At 44.9% G+C, this 24,612-nt stretch overlaps 2 protein-coding genes across 4 annotated transcripts in view; both read right to left on the bottom strand.

Annotated features, from left to right (window-relative positions):
- Nucleotides 1-24,612, bottom strand: part of LOC108097108 (cAMP-specific 3',5'-cyclic phosphodiesterase) — a 107,115-nt gene that overhangs the window by 41,235 nt on the left and 41,268 nt on the right. The window lies entirely within an intron of this gene.
- Nucleotides 3,189-22,612, bottom strand: LOC122319748 (cAMP-specific 3',5'-cyclic phosphodiesterase-like). Its single transcript, XM_043207416.1, has 3 exons — nucleotides 21,681-22,612; nucleotides 19,698-19,915; nucleotides 3,189-3,564 (listed from the first exon to the last, which is right to left on the bottom strand). The coding sequence occupies exon 3, from the start codon at nucleotides 3,530-3,532 to the stop codon at nucleotides 3,290-3,292; it is 243 nt and encodes an 80-aa protein (XP_043063351.1). The 5' UTR covers nucleotides 3,533-3,564; nucleotides 19,698-19,915; nucleotides 21,681-22,612; the 3' UTR covers nucleotides 3,189-3,289.

Genomic DNA, 24,612 nt, shown 5'->3' with positions numbered 1-24,612 from the left:
GGCGGTGGGCGTGCCTGGCCGACAAACAAATTGCACGCGCCTTTCATATCTCATTTCACATTTGAGTTGCCTCCTGCAGTTGCACGATGCACTTGGAACGGCGCTTGGTGGGCGGATGCAACGTCACGCCCTCCGGAGTTACATAAGAAAAGCGATCACTTTTCAGATGGTTAATTTAATAGGTGGCCTTAAATTTATAAAATGTAAACAATGCATAGGCTTTTCTTGAAATCATTGTTTTTATCTCAATATTTATATTGTAAATATTTGAAAACTCCAAGAAGCAGAAGTTTAAAAATGCTTATGCAACGATAAAATTTCAATATAAGATTTAAATCCTGACCTTAGCAACCAAAATTAAGTTAAGTATGTTTTTCACTTGTAAGCTTTTAAAGCTCGGTGAAAAGCACAAATTTCCCATACAAGTTCAATAAGGTTAAAAGCTTAGCGGAAATTGTGACTCGCTTGCAAAGCTTTGGGTTTGCTGTCCTGCTAAAAAGCTTTTTCCAGAACATTTTATTTATAAGGTCTGTTAGAGGCCTAAAGAAATAAGTCCTGCTTGGTTATACATTTTAAATAAGAGTTTGGAGAAACCTTCTGATATCTGGGATTACTTTCTGAAGCAGGCTTCCTCACTTTCGTTCTTCTGTGTTTTACTTTTCGTTTCCCTTGCAGCGAATTATATCAAATTCCTCAACTCTTTTGTGTTCGTCTTTTCCGTTTTAATGGTTTTGTGTTTATTATCATTCCTTTCATCCAGGGCTCACCTATTGCGCTGCTGCTTAGTTCCGCGTTCTGCTTTTCTCGGCATTTTTATTTTCCCATCTCGGATTGCCCTTATCTTGGGTGTGTACTTCAAATGGCCATCCGAGATGGCGTTGGCTTCTGTTTAACCCTAATAAAACGAGCTTCTCAGAGTTCCACGTGTCGTATGCGTAACATTCGCAGCGCCATCAAAAGCGGAAAGAGGCTAAGCAAAAGAAAAGTGCATGGAGCTGGAATGTATTTTTGTGAATTGTTTACGGAAAACCAACCCCTGGTTGCAGCTTCAATTCGAATCACATATAGTAATTTCACCTATGTACATGTGCTGTTCGAAATCGGTTCAAAAATGTATACTTTATACTTTACAAAAAGTTAAACTTTAGGAAGAAAAGGCGAACACAGAAAATAATTATTTCGGTCTAGACATTTAAGCCATTTTAAATGGGTTAACTGCTCGGTTAGGTATAACGAAGAAGAGTTTTATTTAGAACATTGGGTACCGATTCAGAGATCAGAATTAAAAACAATTCAAAACGGGACCAAAAAGACATCAATTCAATCGCCCTTTAATGGAATGAAGAATACCAACTATTAAAAGCGATTAGAGTTTTACCGGCTTTGCAATTGAAGGCAAATTTTTTTAGGAATAATTCGTATAGGGTGATAGTAGAGACATATAGATGGAGATGGTGACTTGGCGGCACCTCACCCTATTGTTCCACTAGCAGGTAAGCCACTCGCCCGCTCTGAATTTAAAAATAAAATAACTAATGTCGAGCAGCAACTGTCAACGGGTCGGTTCCCCAGTGCCCCCGAAATTATTTGAAGGCTTCGGTTGTTTTGAATTTAACCATTTGAGCGTATAATATTTCATATGGATTTACTTTCCGAATATGAACGCTTCCTTGGCCCTGTTTTGCATTTCACTTCCTTCGCCAGCAATTAAATTTAAATACATGTATTGGACGTAATTCCAATAATTGTTTAACTTACTCTCTCCCAATTTCTTTCCGCCTTTAATTTTCACGGCCCAGCTGGCAGCTTCAATTATCCCCCGCCACGTCCCCCGTTCCTTTCGGGGTTCATTCAAATTATTCTCTTTATTTTCACATAATTTTTTGTTCGGTGCCTGCTGTTATTAATATATGTATGTATACCATACCCATACACACATTGGCTGTCGCTGCCAGAACGAATGAAGCGGATGATGAGGCGAGAAAGAGACGGGGCGAGTTCGGGGTACCGAAAATTAAAACATTTAAATTTAATTATACGACTATGACAAACAAATTTGGCATTCTGACGGCGTTCCCGGGTGGATGTTTTTCTTCTGACATTCGCGGACTCTCGGAGACAAACAGACAAACAGACGAGCAGAAGGCAGAAGGCTGAAGGCAACTAGCCCTGAGTGCAGAATGCCATCCAAGGATGTAAACAAGTTGCACAGCACTTAGCAAGTGGGCTTCCCAGAAGCATCTCCAAGCGTTCCCAAAAGAATCCCTTGAACCGTAGGAAACCCTCGCATCCCTACACACATACAAGGGTACATAGGGGCAAATCCCCCGTCGACTTAGGCTAGCCACTCACCCGAAGAGGTCCGAGTCGCTGCCGGGAAAGCTGATCCGGGGCGAGAGCGGCGAGCGTCCTTGGGCCCGCTTGAGCATGTCGTGGAGGCCGGGGGGCGCGTGGATGGGGCTCAGGATAGTGATCTTGCGGCTGCCGGGGGGCGCCAGGAAGCCCCCGCTGAGGGTCAGCTGGGTGCGCATGCCCGCCGAGGAGGAGCTGCTCTTCATCTCGATGGTCTCCGCCGACTTGGAGATCAGGATGGAGGAGGACTGCTGCAGGCCCAGCTTGCTCATCGAGAGCTGCATCGAGCCGCCGCCGGTGGCGGAGCCCTCGACCAGGCTGCTGGCCGCCATCTCGACGGCCACGGCCGCGCCGGCGTCGTCGATCTGGGTGGAGGCGCTCCGGATGCACTTCTCCGGCCTCGCTCCCGCCACGCCGGCCGCCGCCTCCGAGTGCGCCGACGTGGAGCGCACGAACTGGCGCACGTGCTTCTGGTGGGCGGTGAGGAAGCCGTGCCCGCCCCCCTCGGGCTGCTGCAGGAAGCTCTGGAAGCGGCTCTTGCTGCTCGCCGCCGAGTTGACGGAGGAGCTGGCATTGGAGTTGGAGTTGGAGTTGCCCGGTCCGCTCGCCACGAACCGCGTGCTGCTGCTGCTGCTGGTGCTCGTGCTCGTCCGCTGCTCGCTGCTGGTGATGATCGAGGTGGAGCTCTGCGCCTTCAGCTGCTGCGCCAGCGAGGCCGCCGCCGCCGCGGTCAGCACCTGGGTGGGGCCGCTCGTCACCGAGGTGGCCTCTCCCACCACCGTGCTCGACTGCAGGCTCTGGCTCCTGGTCGAGCTGGAAATCTGGATCTTCTGCGACTGCTGGATCTGCTGGTTCTGCTGACTCAGTTGGTTCTGTTGCATCTGCTGCATCTGTTGCGTTTGCTGCGTCTGTTGCTGCAGGCCAGTGGTGCTGCTGCTCACCGAGAAGGAGCGGGTGGACACCTTGGTGGTGCTGGAGCTGCTGGAGCTGGAGAACTGCTGGCTCTGCACCACGTGCCGCTCCGGGAACCCAGTCCGTCCAAGTCGCCCATCGAGCGCACCTCGTCCGGATCCACTTCGCTCGGCGTGGTCACGATGTACTGCGGCGGTGGCGCTGCTCCACCGGCTCCTCCAGCTCCTCCAGCTACGCCTGCTGCACCAGCGGTGCTCTCGTGGGACATGGTCTCCGGTTTCCCTGCCTCCTCGCCGGTTCCTGGGGAACGGAATTTATGCTTGTAATTGGCCCGCGCGAGCGACAAGTTATCGTCTTGCCTCATTGCATTGCATACTTTTTGGGGTCACCGCTTTCAGCAGAGTCAAAGGGCAAGGGAAAGGGAAAGGAAAAGGGCAGAGCGTGGAGTGTGTAGTCCTGGCCTAATTTCATTTTCGAAAGCATCAATTCTCTGAGGGAGACACTGTATACCCAGTATTCCACACCAATAGGGCACTACTTCCCACATTGCGCAGTGCATAAACACTACAATTCGCATCAACTTCCCGGATTTTCACACATTCCAGCATCAAATCATTTTGGCAAACCTCATTAACAAAGTTTCTGGAGAGTTTCTCAAATCGCAAATGGCAAACTGCGAATGGCAAATGGCAAAAGTTTGCTTCGAACTCGAACCCAACATGTAGCACCCCACATTTTCCACCCCTTTTGTGCCCTTGGCGAAATATTGCTGCTCCCATCTTTCTTTTTGCGCCGCACAATTTTCGCTTTTCATTTTTCATTTTTTGGAGCGTTGCTTTTTTGCCGGTGTGCCTTAACAAGCTGCATAATTTACCTGTGAACAGGGGCCGTGGCTTTCGCGCCGCCCCCTTCTTTTCGCCGCCCCTGTCTTTGATGCTCAACCCATTGAATTCCATGCACGCGCTCGCTGTTTTCCCCAAAAGTCGTTTAAAAATATTAAAGCTGCTACTTTACGTAAACGGATTTAAATCACATCGAGTATAGCCCTCAAATCACGTTGATTTTATAAGGTAAATGCAGTCAGCATAGGGTCAAAAGTGATTGAACCTGTTTGATTATTTAGAAACAAACACAGTCAAGTATCTAATAGGGAAATCGTACATCGTTTTCAGTGCGTTCATGTTGATATAAATGATGGCTTTTGCTGTCGAACTGCAGCCTTAACCCCTTTAAGTTGCCCATTTACGTAACGGATTTCGCTTTTTCAGCAAGTCACACGAACTCCCCAATTGCCGGACATTTGAAGGTCATCACTCGCTCGCTGCAATGGCCGTCGCATAACAAGCAAAGAGACAACAAGCCGCATCTTGTGAACCAGATACGCACACACGCACACACGCACATACACGCACACACACAAGCACCAAAAAAAAGGGGGAGTGGGGAGAGGGGGCGGGGCAATCAACACATAAAGCTTATTGCTTTCGCCTTGTTTGCTGTAAATGCAAATTGGCCTTGTCGCTGTTGCTGTTGCTGTGGTTCCCCCGCAATTGTTCGCAGAGGAAAAGCGGGCAAGTGGGAGGGGAAAAGCGGGGGAAGGGGCAAATAAAATCAAATATGCACTTTACAAGGCGTAATAAATAACCGTGCAATTGAACAACTAGGCAATATGCAATCGCCTCGCATCGGATCAATTTCCCCCGCTTTCCCATTTTCCCCATGCACGTGTCAGCGTCATTAGAGGTATTCTATCATTGTATCAACTCCGCCTTCAGTGGCCGCCCAATAAAGTTAGTTAAAGGATGTGGCTTTTGGTCCCATCTCACACGATGTAGAGTAGGAGCAGAGGCTTTTGGCAGTAACTTCGATTTGCATAAACGTTCCCTGCTCCCCTCCAAAAATCGGACTCAAGGTAATGCGGAACATTAAAGCAAATCCATTTATTCTGTGCCTCTCCTTTCACCGAGTACAAAGTAAATAAGCCGGCAGGCTTATTAAAGAGCTACTGCATGGAGGAAAGAAAATTCCCCCACCTTTCGCCTCCATTAGAGGGCAGGGTGGAAAAGCGTGGTGGGGTGGGGGCGTGGCTTAGAGGCTGCACCGCTGATATCCACAAAATGGATTTCAGCACACACGGGTGGCCAAAAGCCATTCGCGACCAAGGCCATCGGAGCCGACATGCATTAAAATTAATCCAATTTAAATTAACTTTGATGGCGGCGACGTCAGCGGAGAAAAGTGTATTAAAAGTGCTTAAAACCGCTCGAAACACAACCGCTGACCTTTCTTGATGCGCTGCCCACTTTTAGGCCAGCGGGAAATGGGTGAAAATCCTTCATCCACGAACTCAATTAACTTCGTCGATAATGCACTCTAATTGCAAGAATTTGCCATCGGCGTAATTGAAATAAGCGGTTATTACGATCCAATTGGATCCAATTGGAATCAAGTCGCATCCACTTACTGTCATGGCCCAACCTTACATAAATAAAAAAGTTAGCGGGGGGGACATTGGAGAAAGGGTATTTGTGAGGAATTTCAGTTCGGTTCCCGCTTCGATGAGTGGTGGGCATTGAGTTTACATCTTTATCCCGGCGGGAAATCGAAATTTTGGGGGGAGGCGCAGGTATTAAATACGGACTGCGAATTGAAACTAATAATTTGTTGGCATAAGCATTTTTTAGAGCCAGCAACTGGAAACCGGCCAACGCAAATGAGCAGAAAAACAGACGGATGAAAAACGGATAACGGAAGTGGCAGTGAAAAACTTCGAAGAGGCTACTTTGTGCCGGCAACTCAATCAAACTTCCATTAATAATAGAATGCGAGCAGGAGCACTGAAATGTCGGAGCTTAGAGGGTTTCAATTTTCCCTACAACCAATTCCGGCTACATTGCTTAAGCCTATTTCAGCCGGAGGGCGGAGTCAAAGGCACAAGTCGAAGGCCCAGTCCAAATCCAGAATCGAAATTGCGGGCAGCAGCAACCCAACGGGGTGGCCAGAATGCAGTTACCAAAAAAAAAAAAAAAAAAAATTAGTATAGTGCCCGGCAAAAGGCAGTCTCACAAAACTTTTCCCATGACATATTACCAAGGGTACTTTATTACAAAGAATCCGATTAAAAGGAGTAAACTCACTCACTATTTGACAATCTACATACTTTAGAATATGTCAGATCCGTTTTCGAACCGTTTCCCCTTCCTTCCCTATTTAAATATACTTCGATCATATATATTTTTAAGCTACTTACAGGGCGTTCATATTGTGCATTATAGTATACATTTTTAATGTAAGGAAACATTTTTAAATTATTGAGCTGTTCAGAAATTATCAAATAATTTATTTGTGCGTGCCTGCTTTAAATCGGTAAATTGGAAAGCCGAAGACAGCGAAATTGAGCGATGCGCCACCGAACCACAGACCACAGTGATGGCAACGGGTGGTGGTGGTGGATCGATCAGTGGCTCAAGGGTTGCTTTAGGGTTGCATGGCTTACGAGAAAGCAAAGGGGAAACCAAATGGACAAGGGGTTTAGTTCGGAGGTTTCGCAATACTTGAGAGTTCTTGAGAAAAATGTAAAACCTGTTATTCTGGGGTAAATGTTTTATTGACAAGCTGCCAATCAACCGCCAACCCACTTTCCACTAATGATAGTTGCCACCAATTTTCATAATGTAATCATTTGAGGAAACAATAAAAACACTCGCGAACAACTTCTTCGCACGCAACACCAGGCCTGCCTGCCTCTTATCAATCAGTCAATCAGTCATTCAGCCAGTCATCCAGCCACTCGCTTACTCCCCGCCAACGTTCCTCCCCATTGAGTCCTTTTGGGGTTCCATCAGCAACGCGGCATGCAACGTTTTTGGCAAGGAGGTTAACAATTGGGAGCGCGGGCGAGTAGAGAAAGCCCCGGAAAACGGGAGGCGCAACCTGCCGGGGAAAATGCTAAATCGATTGGCGGTACTTTAAAGAGCAGTCTGGAGCCTCCATTGTTAATCTTCCAGCACAGGAGTCCCAAGGGAGCCCGATATCTATGACACACACTCCCCAGAAACACTAAGCCCTTCTGCCGTGCAAACATTTTCGGGCGACCCGTATTCGTATTAACTCCTCCTTTAAAATGCCCTAAGGCAGCCCAGAATGTAAAGGGGTCACTCCAGCCGGGCCAGGCTACTGTGGCAAATTTAACGTTGGCCCAGGAGGTACAGTGAGCACCGAGCCATGCGGAGGAGAAAAGGTCTCGTCAAGAGATCCGTATCTGCATTTAAATACGCACCTGGATACACACTAATTATTGAACCTTTTCCCAGAAGTTTTTTCAAGAGCATATTTACTGAGCTTTTTTCTGGCTGGCTGGCTGTTTGCACTATCTCACAGCGGACAGCTGACAGCTGCCAGCATTCCCACTGTGCCGATTTATAGCAGCCCATGGCCCATAGCAGGCAGGCCAGTGCTCTTAGCGGGTGCCGCCTGTGGCGACTTTTCGGAGAGCGTCTGGTTGACTGGGAGCCTGGACAGGTGAGTGCTGATGGTGATGGTGGTGGTGGTGGTGGTATCTGCCCTTGGCTTTGCTCATTTTTCCAGGTTCTGCTGTCAAAATATTTATAGGCACTTCAGCCCTCACACACAGACCGATAAATTATTTGGCATTCGCCTCATTTTTTACAGGGCGATTTAACATTTCCTCCGAGTCGGAGGACTCCCCGGGGTCTTCCCGCCGCTCTTTGTAGGCAATTACATAATAATTCAATGAAAAACAAGGAGTGAAGCGGGCACAAGTACGAAATGAAGGAACCCCGACCCCCAATTTTCTGTCCCAGAGGCGAGCAGCGCTGCTGGAAAGTCGCTCAGGCAGGTGATGGGAGGAGTTTCCCCACTTTTCCGTATGCTCCACTAGTCAAAAAGCGAATGACAAGCGGCCGGGCGGGCGGGCGAGATGAAACGAAAGCGAAACGAAAGCAACAGCAACACGAAAGCGAAAACAATGAACAGGACGGAAGAACGCTCGCGCGGGAAAGGTCAAAGGTGAGGGAATGTTTGCTCTTCCTCTTGCTGCTCCTTGCTTTCTGCTCCGCAGCAGTTGTTTGCCTTTGCTCCACTCGAAGCGCTTGGCTTATGACCCAAGTGCAACTTGTGGACTTGAGACTGGCTCTTGGCTCTTGGCTCGCTTATGCGACCCCTTACTTTTCACTCAGAGAGTTGGCAGCCGTTGGCAACTGGCGGAGTGGAGCATGCGAAAAAAGGAGAAAGGGAAATCCGGTCGGTTCGTAGATTCCTAGCTTTGCCAACTGCCTAAGACGGCATACGGAGAGAGAAAGCGTTCTTCCATTCCTGCTTTGGCTTCAAACTCGTATTTAGCAAAGGTAGAAGCTTATTACTTCTGAAGAGGGAAATACCGGAAAACGCTTCTCCTGATATACGTTGATGAAAAATTAAGCAAATATAGCTGTGATTTTTACTTCTCCCCCAATAACTATTATAATCGGATATTTATTTATTTTAATTTCCCTGCTCTGGTGGCTGTTAAAGGTTTTCCTATTCGATTTCGTTTTTTCTTCAAGATCGCCGTGAAATCTGAGTTTGAATTAATTAAAAGTTTTTCCGTTTAAAATATTGGGTTGGCAAGAAAGTCATGTCGTTTTTTTCAATATTTTCAAAGATGATTTATTTATATCAGGACTTATAATTAATCAATTATGTGTTGGCCGTTTTGTTCGACCACTAATGACCATCTCTCGGGCAGCTGCATAATTCTGCGCTCGAAGAACTTTTGGTCTTTTCCAGCAAAGAATCGAGACAAGTGGTTTGCGACAGCCTCATCTGAATCAAAGTTTTTACCATTCAAAGAGTTTTGAAGAGAGCGAAACAAATGGTAATCTGAAGGTGCTAAGTCCGGACTATAAGGTGGATGTGGTAGCACTTCCCAATTCAGCTCCGTTAATTTTTGCCGAGTGACCAAAGATGTGTGGGGCCTAGCGTTGTCATGGTGAAAGACTATACCCTTGCGATTAGCTAGTGCCGGCTCCTTTTCTTTAATTTTTTCCGCCAAATTGAATAGCTGGCGACAGTACACATCTGAATTGAGGGTTCCATTCCATCCCAGCAGCTCAAAGTGCACTACACCCTTCCAATTCCACCAAACAGACAGCATAACTTTCCTCTGATGGATATCGGCCTTTGATGTGGCTTGGGCTGGCTCATCTTTCTTGCTCCATGATCTTTTTCGTTGGACATTATTGTAAACAACCCACTTTTCGTCGCCAGTAATGATCCGCTTCAAAAAAGGATCGTTTTTAATCCGTTGCAGCAGAGAATAGCAGATGTTGATACGCTTACTAAGGTGAATTTTCTTTAAGTTATGCGGAACCCAAACATCGAGCTTGCTTACGTAGCCAAGTTTCTTCAAATGGTTTTCAACCGTTGTATGCGACACACTGAGCTCTCTGACATCTCCCGCGTTGAATAATGCCGGTTTTCATCCAGCAAAGCCTGAATTTGTTCGTCAAAAACGGCCGATGGTCGATCAGAACGTGGGGCGTCTTTAACTCCAAAATCTCCAAGCCTGAATTGTTAAACCAGCGCTGACATTGGCGATCACTCATGGCATCTTTACCATACACTTTGCACAATTTTTCGCGAGCTTTGACCGCTTTTTTTCCTTTTCAGAAGTAAAAAAGCAAAATATGCCGAAAATGATCACTTTGGTCCTCCATGTTTAATTTGCTATAGCTTCCACAAATGTTTTCGAATAATTACCAAATTTTCGTCGATAGTACCTAAGACAATAAGCTTTAAAACGATACTAAAAAGTGTGACCCTGGTGCTCGATTAGTCGTAAATAAATTAGATTAAAAACGATTACTAAAAAAACGACACGACTTTCTTGCCAACCCAATATATCATGACTTTGTTTTCCATTACAAATTTCTAGTTTACTTCGTCAATTCTTTATTTCGTTTATTTCAGTGTGCTTTTCGCGTTGTGTAATAAGTTTCATATTTTTCTTCACTTTCCCCTGCTATTTCCTTTGATTTTGCTCGACTTTAAGTCCCTCTTCAATTTCCACGCCTGCAATTTTCTTTTTCTCCACTTCTTTTTCTACAAACCTTTCATATTTCTGTGATGTGTGGTCTTATATTGCCTCTTCCGTCTTCTGTTTGTGTGTTAATGTCAGTAAGCAAAACAAAACTTGAACTGCTCTTTGTTTTCTTTTTGGTTTTCCTCAGCTCAGTTGGTTCTTTAATTCCTGAGCGTGCTCTGCCTTAGCAATTATGGTATTTTTTGTAGTTATTGACTTTTTTTCTATTCTCAACTTTAAAAAAGCTAATCTTATAAGCAAAGTCATCAGCCTTATAATGCAATTCTGTACAAATATTGTAACTTTGGCTTTATAAACGTAAAATTGTTCGGCTTTGCTTTACTATCTTTCGTCTTTTTTAACCTGCCTCTCAATCTGCAGCCCAGGTTAATAAACTAGAGCGAGGCTGCCAGCACTAATTAAGTTATGAAGTGTTTTCTGCTACATTTAACTACTGTTTTTGTGTGAGCCACCTCCTCTGCATCGTGTCAATGTCGGAAAAGAGAAAAGGGCAATTTTTCATGTAGCAAATAATGCAGTTTTCCAGTAAAAAGAACAATTTCTGAGGTACTACGAACAACCTATTGAATATACTAAATTTTAAATGTTAATTTTTAGTAACTCCAAGGGGAATCGTAGTAAATGCGGGATATGTTAAAGGCTCTTCAGGGCACTCGCCCTGGCACTCGTTGGTGGGGCTATGCTACTCAAGTGCTCAGCGAGCTGGCAACTCTTGTAACCCAGACATTCCCGCCACACGAAGGCAAAAAAGGAATACCGGGAAATGCGGAAGCGGAAGCTGTTGGGGGAAGTGGCAGTGGAAGTGTAAGGGTTGGGGGTTGAAGGAAAAGCCGACTCGAACGCAAACAAGCATCCCCAAAATACACAAACAGAATATCCACACAAATTAGGAGGAAAATTAAATTCACACACACATGCACGCTCGAGGGTCAACTAGTGGAGCCATTAGAGGGTGTGTGCAAAATGGAAATGCAAACGGGGCCCAAGGAAAACAGGTGGAAGGCCCAGAGGCCATTGGACAGACAATATGAAAACTGATTTGTGCTTGTTATGGTTAACGATGTTCATTAAAAAGTTATTGTGCCGGGCGAACGCAAAAAGAGCACACATAAACCCATAAACCATTCCCCCGGCTTTGGCGATGTTATGAGGAAATATCCGGGGTTTACAACGGGCATTGCGACGCAGGAAAATTTAGGCGAAGGCGTCAGGCTAATGGGTTGCTAATAACAACAAATTTCTTTAAAGCAATATATAGTAAGGAAACACTGTATGAATGTCTTAAAGGGTATACCTAGTGCTTGATTTTAAAAAACTTCACATCCGTTTTGGTATTCACAGAGTAACAAAAATAACCCCAAAACAAGTTGTTATTTTAGAGCAAATGTTAGTCCCCCTTTCGGGAAAATCCACCAGTCCACATTCAGCAATATTTGGCCTGCTACAAGGACTTTCTGTAAACCAAATGCGCCAGAGGGCAGACAACCTGTTGACAAGATTTGCAGGAGCTTCTTGTTCATCGTACACGTAATACCGTCATTTCGGTTTGTTGCGAGCAATATCCCCTCAAAATCAATAATAAAGCAAAGGAAATACAGCAACAGGAAAGCTCAAAATCAAAATCAAAAGCAGAAAGCAAAAAGAAGTAGCGAAAATGTCCTTGGGGGAATTAAAACAATAAATGTATCCGAAAGGCAGCGGATACTGTCTTTAATCTTCAATTCTTTGCTTTTGCGAAAAAAAATTATTCAGAGGCGAGTGGGTTAGATTTAAATAAAAAGGCTTTGTTCCACTTAAAACACTTATACATACTATATATGGCATTGTAGAATATCAAGCGTAAGTATTTTTAATGGTCATCATTAAATCATCAGATTGATTTCGGGTTGTTTTGCTCTGCGCGTTGCCTGGCGCCATTAAAGAGTTGTTGTCAACAACTTTGAGTTGCGCGAAAGGCAATTGTCCGCCCGCTTTCCCAGCCATTTCCGCCAACCTATGAGCCCGGGAAAAGCGAGTAAAACCTGATTAGCAGGCGGTATGCGAGGGCAGCAACAGGGCCCAGAGCTTCAAAGTTGGCTCCTCCTGAACATAATGCCATCGGAATTAAGTTAGGTGCTCCAAAGTAGCAGCAGTAAAAGGATCAATGCACTTTTAATTTCGTTGTGGGTGCCAAAGAACCTGTTTTTTGAAGTTTGATAGTTGCAGTGGCAATCATTTCGTCCTGACTGACAGCGCAGCAGCATTTGCCTGCTTTTTGATTCACTTTCTGCCTCGGCATTAAGTTGTCAACAGTGTACACAGTGAGAGCGGAGGGCGAATGTTTCGCATTAACTACAGTGAACTCGTGTGTTAAGATCATTAAATAACAATGCACATTCAAAACAAATTTAAAGCCAGACAAATTATTTAAACAAAATCGAACTCCAATGATACGATAGATTTGTTGAAGCCTGTGCAAAGAAATTCTGTAAGAAAATACTTGTACAATATACCCTTCGATATCTTTGGCTGCCATTTGGCACTTGCCCCGCTGCTCCTTGCCCTGCGAACTCACACTCACAGGCTCCTTGCGAGGATAATAAGCACACACATAAATATAATACGGGCAAAGGATTGCCGTGTGCCGGAGTGTGAGTGTGAGTGTGGGTGTGGGTGAGTATCTGTGCGCTGGCATTAAGCGCATCAACGTTAATGGCTCCCGAGGAAACTTCGGGCAACAGTCAGCGAGTCAGCCAGGACGTGGCACTCGAGGAGCTTAGCGATCCAGCTAGGAATTGGACACCTAAAGTGCCCCCGGCGGAGCCCGCCGGATTACGGAAGACCCCGGGAAACAACATCTAGGGCGAAGCCAGCAGTCGGTGTTTGAGTATTCTTAATGTCCTCTGAGCAAATTAAATCCATCTTCAAACCGATGTCACTTGCGATGACTTCAGTAGAGCATTTGGCCCTGCAAATCACTATCCCAATTGATACGCAAGCTCGACTTGATGGGCATTTTTGATGGTTCGCATGCTTAGAGTTTGGAGCCCCAATGCGGAGAGCACGATGATCGAATATAATTAGGTCAGAAAACCTTTTCTCTTTGCCTTACGACGCTTAGACTGGTATGCAAACCGTTTCTTAACCTCCTATTTGAATTGAAGAGATTCCCCCTAATTAATTTATGCTCCCATAAAATATTACTCATACGCAGTGTGTTCACCGGGAGCGGCTTATATTGATGTAAGTGCCTTCTGCCCTTCAGCACTTACAGTTTGAATAGGGAAATGAATGGAAAGTAAATTTTACGGCCAACTTTAGAAATGATAACACTCCATAGTACCGAAGTTCGGGTTTTTACAATTTTAGATATTCGAAATACGATGCTGAGGCATTTACTTATGATTATCACATTGGCACACGTCCGTTTTTCCAAGAGTTTGGTTTTCGAGAAGTGGCACGTCAAGTTAATTTGTCCCATAAAAAGGATTCCCGCTGGAAACATATTTGGGTTAGTGGGGCGTGGCAGTGGCAGTGGCAGTGGAGTGGAGTGGAGTGTGATGCAAAGCAATCATAGCGTTGGGTGCAAAGGGCCAGCGAGACAACAAGGAGCTCAGAACCCCTTGGACCCCTCGACTGGCACATAAACAGGGCCAAAAGCCAGGCTAAGCGAAGCCACTCGAGCAGAGTGGGGCTTTCGACGTGTGGTTGCAACGCCTCCTGCTGCACCGCCCCCGCACCACCAGCAGTCTGAAACTGAACGCCGGGAAATTGGTTGGCACCATGGCTCCTGCTCATAATTGGCTTTCCCCCCAGCACGTGCATGTGTGGGAGCAAAGTGTGCGCCAGAATGAAGTGCCACAACTTACACTTTACCACTTGCAATTAACCCACCGAATCCTGGGAGTTTTCCGATCTCCGTATTCCAGGAGTTTTTTCTAGATAAAGATTACCGCGCCTCGGAGGCAGGTTATGAATGCAATCATCATTTTTGGTTCTCAGAAGGGTTCGAAATTCCGATCGGAGGTGCCGCCTGAAAGTGGGCTAAGCAACGTGTGCGACTGTCGATCATGAGCAGAGCCACAATCTGAGAACACTAAGTAGGCACCTGCTGTTTGCTTTCCATTCGGAATCCAGCAGTGATAAGTTGGGGAGAGCTGGCCATTGACTGCTCTAATTACACAAACAGCCTGTAGTTTAGTTGCCACCGGCAACACACAACACAGAGCCAAGTTTAAGTTTTACACTTTGCATTTGCATTTGCATTGCCATGTCTTCGTTTTCCCCCCTTCTCCCGACGACACAAAACTTTCGCCTAATTCAATTAGACCAGCAAAACTGCACTCGACCAAGTTGCACTCAGAACTCAGAACTCAGTTTGCTAGCCACAGCCACAGCCACACAGAAGTTGGCACCTTCGACCACCACCTGCCACGTCTTTTGTGGTCAGGGCGTCGAAGTAATCCTTATTATCGAAATGCACAATCAGGGGATTATTGGCCCACAAGTGACCAGGGATTATACAGATCGGAAGGGAGTGGAACTGCATTTCTCAATTTAAATCTTTCGCTTCGAAGATAGTTGAAGTGTTAATCCCTCAATGAGCACATGAAGTCCATAAGTCCATGATCGTCAATACTTATACGTTTTGTTTAGTACTTCGTTTTTCCTCTTATTCTTATTCGGTCTGGCGGCGATAAGGCTGTGGTGTGTGTCCTATAAATCACAATCAAAGTCATGTTAACAAGATATTTGTACTCGTTGCCTCCTTCGCAGTCGCCGCTTTTGGTGTTTTTTACAGCCCTTATCTGTTTATCAGTTTATTTGGAGAGCGGCCGAAGCAAAAAAAGCAACAACGCGGAAAATAATAATAATAACATGCAAGCCAACTCGCTATCGCATTTGGGCCAAGAAGAGAGACGATAACTCCTGCTGGATTAGCTGCGCTATCTGCTATACAACCCTATATCCTATCCCAATAACTCATTTTCAGTGTGGCTCCGGACTTAACTTGGCCATTACGCTGGGCGAAAACCCTGTTTTTCCAATACTTCTTTTCAGTTTGCCATATATTATATGTACATATGCAAATAAAGTAGCCACAGACTACACAACAAACTGGAATTGTTTCTATCTGCACATGCCTATTGCTCTTTTTTCCACAGAATATATTTAACTTACAACTAATTAATTAATATCACAACTTTGGTGAACTTTGCGAGAGGAACTGCACTTGTTTGACCGTAAGCCAAGTTGGCTGGCACTCTGAGGTGGGGCAACTTTTCCAGTCTATTACAATCTCGAGCTCATGAATGTCGAAAGTTTGTCAAAAACTTATTTAAATTTCATGCACAGCATACTGCTAACAAAAACAATCAGAAGAAGGCTGATGAAAAGCATGCGAAATACCACACTTCAATGAAATTTTGTATAAACCCTTGCCTTGAAAATTGCAACTACCTAACAATTTGCCTGGGCGAGCCACTTGAACTACAACCTATTTGCGGACGCATCTCCATCATTACCAAAGTTTTTGGCATCAGTCGATGGTGCGGTCGAATCCAGTTGCGGATTGCGTTTCAGCAATTCAATTAGTTGGGGCACATTGCGTACTATATATTGGACCAACAGGTGGAGGCCATGTACACTCTCCCAGGTGCGGTTATTCAATTTGAGTGACAACTGCACATGTTCTCGGCAAAATTTCTCCCCAACGATAATCATATCGAGCAGCTATCCAAGGTGAACCGAACCAATCGAGGACCCCTTAATAACGAAGCGCTAAATTTCAGTTTCCCAGTGCTTGTAATAGGAAAAGGTAAATTTGCCCTCCTCGTTGTACAGTTCCTTTGAATTTCGCGAAGTTGAACACTGCTATTAATAAAAATCTAGCCATAGCCCTCCTCCAAAGCCCGCCTTTTACTTCTTCTATTTGTTTTGTGAAGAGACGAGGAAAAGTCGGGAACAGCTGCTGGAAAAATCGGAAAATCGATGGCTCAAGTGGAAAGCGAATGGCAAAAAGGCGGGCATGGGAGGAAACATCAGAAAATGTAACCCAGCGCATTGAAAAAGCCAGGAAAATCAAACAATCGAATTCAATTATTTCGTTAATTCAAGTAGATTTGCTGGGATGGTCGGTCATACACAAATTTTCTCTAATCCTTGACTCCGGCATTTGCCAACAGAATTTGGTGTGTGACATTTGCAGGCCAATTACCCAGTTTATCGGTTATGGCGGAACTTATCTCGGAAGGTTACCCTGCCGTGGGCCAGTTGACAGAAATTGCAGGCGGCAATTTTCGCCATTATCCAGGGAACGGAACGAACGGAAACGACGGCTGACATTCTGTCAACATCGATTTGTCCTTGATTTTCTATGCAAATTCCACCCGTCGATAGCGGCAATAATCAATGCACTGCTGTTGCACAGGCTGTTGTCTCGCCCAATAAATAAACAGAAATTGAATGCCACTGATTGATTAAGGTTGTCGCCAAGTGGTTCTTACCACCGCATTCATATTGCCATTTAATTAGAAAACTTTTCAGCTGCTGAGGTTAGACAAGACTGAGCGAATTCTGTGGTCGGAAGGTGTGTATACAGCAGCGAGAGCTGCAATGAATTTCCCCCAACAAGCTTAATAAGATCGGGCAACTGAAGGTGTGAAAATTGAAATATTGAAAATTGGTGACCTTTGCAAGCGCAAGCGCTTTGTTCTGATTTAAGAGTACAATTCCACATCCGCTTTAACTGCGTTTTACTGTGTTAATGAGTTGCAAATTACGTATACGTACATTAGGTGTGCGTACATTACGTATACGTAATCAAGTATGCGTGCATTAAGTATACGCACATTCCCCATACGCATATTACGTATTCGCAAAGTTTTTTAAAGTTTACCCAAATGCATTGGCAGGTATTTCAGTATTTGGAAAGCGATAGGGAAAAGATGGCTTCTAATTGCCACACATTTAAAGCAGAACAATCAATCCAAAGGCCAGAGAACCGCTTCATTTTTACATTTTACTTATGCCATTTCCGACCTCCAACGTTTCAAACGAATACGAGATTAGGATGTCGCCCCAAAACGGGTTCCCGGGGCTCAGGAGCGCAGGAAGAGCGCCCTCCGGTATCTAGGAAAGGAATCTAAGTCGCCCCGTCACGTGACAAAGATGATGTGAAAATAAGCTTAGATAATTCATTGGTTCGAGGACCACATGAGCAGCCTGACAAACACCACACACTCGGGGGTGGAAAGGCTGGGGAGAAATCTTCGGGGGAAGGGAGGGGGCGCTGAACAGAAACAGCTGTCAATTGTGTAAATATTTTGTGGCAAAAGTACAAATAGAAATGCTGTCGATAAATCGAAGCACATGACTAGCCTTGCATTAACAGCTGCGACTTGTGTTGTCAATATCTGTGTGATCCCCAATGCCAGACGGGGGAGAAAGTGGGTGGAGTTGGGGGAAAGCAGCCAGAAGCGAGCGAAGGCGGGTGAGACAACAGGAGGAGGCTTCTTGGGGGACTGTCAATTACAATTCAATCATTTGGAGGACAAGTCGCTCGGGAATGGCGGTAAACGAGTCATCGAAATGGCGAGTGTCTCCTCAGAGTTCAGTGATGGTGGGTGAGTAGTTTGCCATTCAGTTCTAAGCATTCGAAAGCCAAACCTACTCGTGCAGCAATCCCGATACCTCGTAATTGGCTGAAAATGACCCGTTGTGAAAAACTCACTTGGAGAGTAACTTAATTCAGTTGCGAATAAGTGAAATGTTGCTAACAACAGCCAAGGAATACATGCACAGAGTCAGAAGACTTCCTTGTGTTCTATTTCTGCATTTAAATGTAAATCATGAACACATGGGCTCTTGTCATTCGAGGCTTCGCCTTTCTTTTCTGTGGCTTGCGTATTTGCCTTGTTTCGGCCATCTGTTTAAATTTACTTTCTACTGCTGACTTTAATCGGAACCCAAGGGCCAGGAGAGGAGTGACGCCTGATGCTCAGAAGGAATATGTATACCTATGTGAAATCCGGTTTAATTGACCTAATCGTCGCGGTTTTTGTGCGTTCTTTCTCACTTGAATGGGGTAAAGAAAATCCCGGCAGACCCTCCAGTGATGACGGACTCTCCAGTCCCAACGTCGCCAGGAAATAGTTATGCGGCAATTGGAGTGTAATCGAACTACAGTGGACACCCGCTTATGTCACACGGCCGACTAATCTCGCACACTCCAGTCGATTCCTGGGTGTTATCTACCGTGTGAATTGTACATTTTTTGGGGCTTGTAGCGCAGCTTGTGTCCCCAAATACCTACATTAGGCCTCAAGTTGTCGGGGCTCTATCGCACTTGTCGCTTATCTTATCGACTGTCCAGCGACCACCCCACCCACTCACTGATCCACCGATTTGTACTAAAACGTTTCGCATTTCTGTTCCTTGATTAATTTTGAATAAGGTAGCAGTTGCGAAGAAATGGGTCCGCCGCTCGATCATTCACTTCTTTTCCCTCCGCACTTTCGACTGTCTTCGGTTGGCGCGAAACGAAACAAGGCTTGTTGCTCCTGATGTTGGAGAATCGCTCCTCCCAGCCCACAAATGGCCCTTCTGCATCGAAAGCCCTTCTGTCAAGTGGATAGCTCGAATAAGTTAATAAGTTGTGTACATTCAGCAAGTGATGTATAATAATCGCCCGCGGCGATTGAGAGTTACTATTGATTGATTGGACTTCGTTGGGCCGAGGTCCTTGTGGAATGAATCTGACGAAACATAGAACTGAGGACTAAGTTTTCGTCTCAAACCTAAGTTACTATGAACTCCATAGTGAACAATGTCAGTTAGTTATACGACTCCCATATGCTTAGCTGGCAAAGCGTGCAGCATTCGAACCAACTGCAGTAGAAATAATCCCGGGGAAATGCATTTGTAACGCATAGCACTCCATTATCCACTCGGCTCTCGGGACAACAAGCAGACAAAATAACGATCAACAAGTTTTGGCTTTGTGCAACAGGAGGCCGAGCAGGGAGTCTGTGTGGAACGGGCTGCCCTCAAAGCCGAATCACAATCAATAAACGCATTTAGTTCCTGGAGTATTGAGGCGAACATCCCACTAGTATTCCCCTCCTTTTCGCCTTTTTAACATTGAAAGTACGTCAAATATTTTAAACCAAGTAGAGTGGCTGCGCGCAATTCGACCGCAAATCGAATCAAGTGCAATTGACTATCGAGAAATGTGCGATCAAGGGGTGGCCATATGAATACCCTATTGGGGCTCTGAAGGATGCCTAAAGTATGCAGCAATGAGGAAAGATTGTGTGTCGTGTAAATTATTAATCGGATAACTCCGGTTTACCTTTCGAGTTCAGTGGGTCCTGTCCTGTTCGCCTTGTATTGTGCGGTGGTTCGTTGTTTTCCTTATTTTGTGTGGTTTTTTCCGAGTCTTTTCGGGAGTCTGGGCTGTAAGCCCACCGACTTGACTTACGGCACAATTAGTTTTAATTACTTTTTTAGCCTTAGTTTTGTTTATTCCGTTTCTCTGGAGTTTCTCCCGGTTCTATGTAGTTATCTCTGCTGCAGGAGGAGTTAACGAGCAATGGAAACAAGGGGAAAGTAATTTTATATGTTTTACACCTTTGTGACTTTTCATGATTTTGTTTTCGTGAAAAAAGTTTTCGTCTCGTCAGCGCTCGGTTTTTGGTTTATTTTTACCGTTCCGTTCGTTTCAGGGCCCGAAAAAATGAGTACAATACGGGAGCGGGCAGTGGAGCGGCATATTCATCCGCTCGACTGCTCAGTTTTATAAATAAGTTTTGTGTTTTTGGTTTTGTGCTCGTCGCCGTATTGTTGCCAGCAAAATTAATTTTAAGCCAAGATAGCACGATGATTATGTGGCCCTGCCATACTTGGGGGATTATCGGCCAGATCTGGGATTTCAGACCAGCCACTAGATGGACTACATGCCAGAACTGTCTGACTTAGCTGATATTTGGCGGAGCGTCCTTATTTTACATTTGTATAAATTCCCACATGTATGTACTCTACTCTTCAAATCACACTTCCTAAAGTCGGAGCAACTGCTCCGCAAATTAGAACCGCTGAAAACAACCTGGCGCTTACATGTGTGCTATTTTCACGTACTCAAAATACACGAACACAGATCTTAAACTGTTTTGCCAGCCGCACAAGAGCCCGTCGAAATGTGTTAATTTCTTTAGACTAATTCTGGCAGTTTGCTTTTGTTCGCCATCAATATGCGCGGTTTTGATTGCTGCCAAAAATTCTTAGACAGACGACCGCATTTCGCTGTCTAACTAAGTGGGGACAAAGTATGTAAATAAATGGCAAAACAATTTATACGTAACGGATCGACACAAGTCTCAGAAGTCCCCCAAAGCGGAATACCCAGCGTCTACATGGTTCAACAGATTTTACCTTCACTTGCTATCCAGAATTGGCACTTTTTTAATTAATTTTATGCGTTTATTACGCAAAATTTGCTCGCTTTCGCGGACCATAGCAACTGATATGAAAAATTTTCTAGCTATTGTGATTGTGGTTTCTTTGACTCATCCAAAGTTTTGGTCTTGAATCAGAGTCTAAACTAGATAATAACCATTAAAGTGATTGACAGTTATTTCCAAAATTTTATCGTTAAGTCTTAAGATCCCCAGACTTTAAAACAAAACAAAAACCTTTCGCCTGGAACATTCGAACTTTTGTTTGTAAATACTCTGAAGTTTTCAGTTTTGCGAAGGCGTCAGTTGTTTTCAAAAAAAGCGGTTCAATCTTATTCACGGTTTACCATCGAGCTACTCCTTGCTCTTGAAATCTTGTGTGGAAAATATGTTCGACAGCTCCCCCCTCCCCGGCAACCTGTTTCTTTTTTATTTCGCTTTGCCTTAAACAGTAAATACTTGTGGCCCGCGATTAATCAGCGAATCGCCTTAGGAAACCGTTGATAACAATCTATGGACGCGATTTATTTTGTATTTTTATATACGCTGTGTTCTTTTACGGCATTTTGTCATTTGACTATTCTTATTTGGCTGACGAACGCCCCCGATCCGATATCCGACTTCGATTCCCATTCCGATTCCGATTCCGATTCCGATGCGGAGCTACCTTTTAGAGGCTGTGGGCCCTGCAACAAGTTTTCTGCCTTTTAGGCGTTTCAACGTTTTAGCCGTTTTAGTCGGGGATCAAGTGTTTCTGTGGCGGTCACTTCACTTCACTACACTCCACTCCAATTAACTGTTGTGCACTTTGGCTGGTTGTTGTGTTGTTTCTTTATATTTCTATTTCTCAAGCACACTGGCACACTCAAAGAAAACGTTACACTGGAAAAAAAGCTGTCGGAGGCGGAAACGCACTGGGGCACACGTGCTTGGCTCGCTGGGAGACGGCTGTTGCGCTGAGGTGTTGCTGGTGCTCAGAGGTCTGATTTGCAACTGGCAGGGCGGCGCGATAAGCTGCTTCCGACTGGCAGTCGGTGGTTGATTCGGCGTTGACACGAACCACGTCGCCCGGCCATCGCACCACCGTGTGCTGTGCTGGTGCTGGTGCTGGGGGTTCGATTCAAACACGACCGGAATGGTGGCCCAAAAAGCCAGGCAGTGCTTCCCAGAGCGTTTCCCAAACGTTCTTGGTTCTTGGTTCAAACGAACAAAATCGATTGAGCCTCAAACGAAAGAGTTCTTTCAATGGACTGTTCAAATTGAAGGCGCCTCTTAAGACTAAGGGACTCATGCGGAGCGAAAGCTTTGGCTAAAATACGCCCTGAATTTGTAATAAATGAATATGAATGAAAAAGCCAAACAATGTTTTTATTTAGCCTCTTTTCAGTGGCCGTTGGCCATAGTGCGTGCCCGGGACCGAGCCAACATGTTGCTTGTTGCTCGCTGGTTGTTGGTTGCTGGCCTAACATGTTGGCAGGCAGCTGGGCTCGGAAAACTGGGAATGGGGAGCTCGGAAGGTGGGCCAGAAGTGCGGCCGAAAGTGCAGTTGGACTGCAAGTGATTCTCGCGATGATGGGGAATGCTTTCTGATGTGGGGAAAGCCCTGCGGGCATCGCCAGACAACAATGGGCCCGACTTCGGGTTGTTTCGGGTTGGAGAGCTGGGCAACGCGGCGTATGATTAACGAAATTAGCAAACATTTATCGGCCGCTGCAGGGAATTTAAAACCCACGAGGTGGAGCTAGAGTAGAAAGCCGTGACAATACCGGCCATCTTACTTTTGAGCTCCCCTATGCAGGCGAAGTTTTGGAGTCAATTCCGTTTTGGTATTAGAAACTGTTTGCCCTTCTTGATGACTCTCGCTCTTTTCATTTCATATTTTGCCATTTCAATTGGGTTTGAGCAAGTGTTTCGCTTTGTTCAAAGGCAATTAACTCACCTTGATTGATAATTAACTGAAGTTTATTAGGTCTATTATAATAGTTAAGTTAAATAGATAAAGTAGCACCCAGTTCGAGAGTGACGTGGCTTTCTTGAGTATCAAACGAATACTAAGTGTATCCTTCTCCTCAATGCAAATTTTTTCAGAAATAGTTCAACCCTTGAGTTGCTTATTTATACATAGATAATGTTGTAGCATCATCCCCTTTATCCGAAACCCGCGGATGGTAATTGAAAGTGCCAATTAAACTGATTGAACATGTCGGAGAGGGACCTTTGGCCCAACCCTGCCTATTGACGGCACTATCCCTGCAGCACTCAATTATTGACGGAATGAGATGAGGAGTATGAGGTGCAGAGCATGTGGGGAACACGCAGGAAAAAAGAAGAAAAGCTGAACAGCGATTTCCCTGTTTCTAATTAACACTGGTCACAGTAAGAACCCCCTTTTATTTCGCATATATATATTATTCATATCGGTCCTCAGGATCCTTAAAGGCAACCAAATAGGATAAGTATGGATGCTAAGAATACCTTAAACACTAAAAGCATATCAAGTTTAAAATTGTATAATAACTTGAACAAACAATAATATATTTCCTTGACTTCCCCGAGAGGAACTAATTTGTCTGTTCTACTTACGAATTAAAGGCCGCATTACAGATATTAAAGTACTGTAAAAATATGGAAAACTCACCTAAAACGAGAAAAAAGAGAAGCAGAAAATGGTTATTAATTAAATTGGCAGGAACAAGACGCAGTCAGTATTTTTCAAGAATTTTTTATGAAGACAAATGTTTGCTCGGATCATTACTTATGTAAAGTGATGACCAGCAAATAACGTTTTCAGATAATTCAGTTAAGAATGCGAATGAAACATACAAAGCAGCAGCTTCGGAACCTGTAAGGTTTTTGGCCTAAATTTGGCTGGTTCAAGCACGGATTTATATTAGCGCAAAGTGATTTAAAAAGTTCGCAAGTTGGGTAAGCCAGATCTGCTGGAGGTTAACTTGAACTTCATTTTTGTTAAATTATTTGTGGAGGGAGACCTTTGACTTATTCTGCTCCTGCAACCACAATATCCTGTGCTAGCCAAGTCCCCTGACAGCTGACAACCACAGCGCTCACAGTCCACTCAAAAAGTGAGCACGAGCGGAGCAGAGTGCAGTACATCCCGCACATCCTGTGGGTAACCTTTGGTCGAGACCGAGGAGCAAACAAGCACAGCAGCGCTTAGAACACAAGCACCAAATGAAGTTTAATGCCGGGGCAGCGTTAACAAATGGCTAACCGACGCAATCCCCCTTTGGTGCAGTTGACAATTGGTGCTATTTTTAGAGGGTCTGCCAGGGCCTTAATTTGGCGTTGCAAATGTACGGCATGCCAGGCCAAACAGTGAAACCTTATTCCACTCCTAATGCACTCAGTGCACTCGCATAGTCTTCAATTTGAAGTTATTTAAGCAGTCATTTAATCAGAATGCAATTGAATGCTCTATAGAGTGTGGCTTTGAATTGCCAGCACACCAGCACTGCTATTGTTTTGGGCAGAGCTGTGTCCTCTTGAGGGGCTGTTCGCGGTCAAGAAAGGAACCTCGAGCCTTTGATATGTCCTGTTGCAACCACGGATGTCAAGTGCAGGGTTTAAAGTGACCTTGAGACCACAGTAAATGTCAAGGGCAACTTCCTTTTAATTCTCAGAATCGCCGCGGGATCACAGGACCTTTTTCCTTTTTCTACTATGAGCTTTAAAGCACAGCCGTTGCCTTAGGGTTGCTTTACCAGCTAAAGAAGTGTTTTGCGAACAAACATTTAGTTATTGCAAAGCTTTGGTTGTCAAAGCTTTGCTCCTATCGTGGTGAAAGTTCTGAAT

Source organism: Drosophila ficusphila, unplaced genomic scaffold, assembly GCF_018152265.1.
Source record: "Drosophila ficusphila isolate 14025-0441.05 unplaced genomic scaffold, ASM1815226v1 contig_198, whole genome shotgun sequence".
Taxonomy (NCBI): domain Eukaryota; kingdom Metazoa; phylum Arthropoda; class Insecta; order Diptera; family Drosophilidae; genus Drosophila; species Drosophila ficusphila.
Note: the sequence above shows the minus strand (reverse complement) of the source record. Positions and strands in the feature narration are given on the sequence as shown.

Excerpts from the sequence above, each read along its gene's own strand:
- LOC122319748 (XM_043207416.1), bottom strand. The coding sequence starts at position 3,532 with ATGTCCCACGAGAGCACCGCTGGTGCAGCAGGCGTAGCTGGAGGAGCT.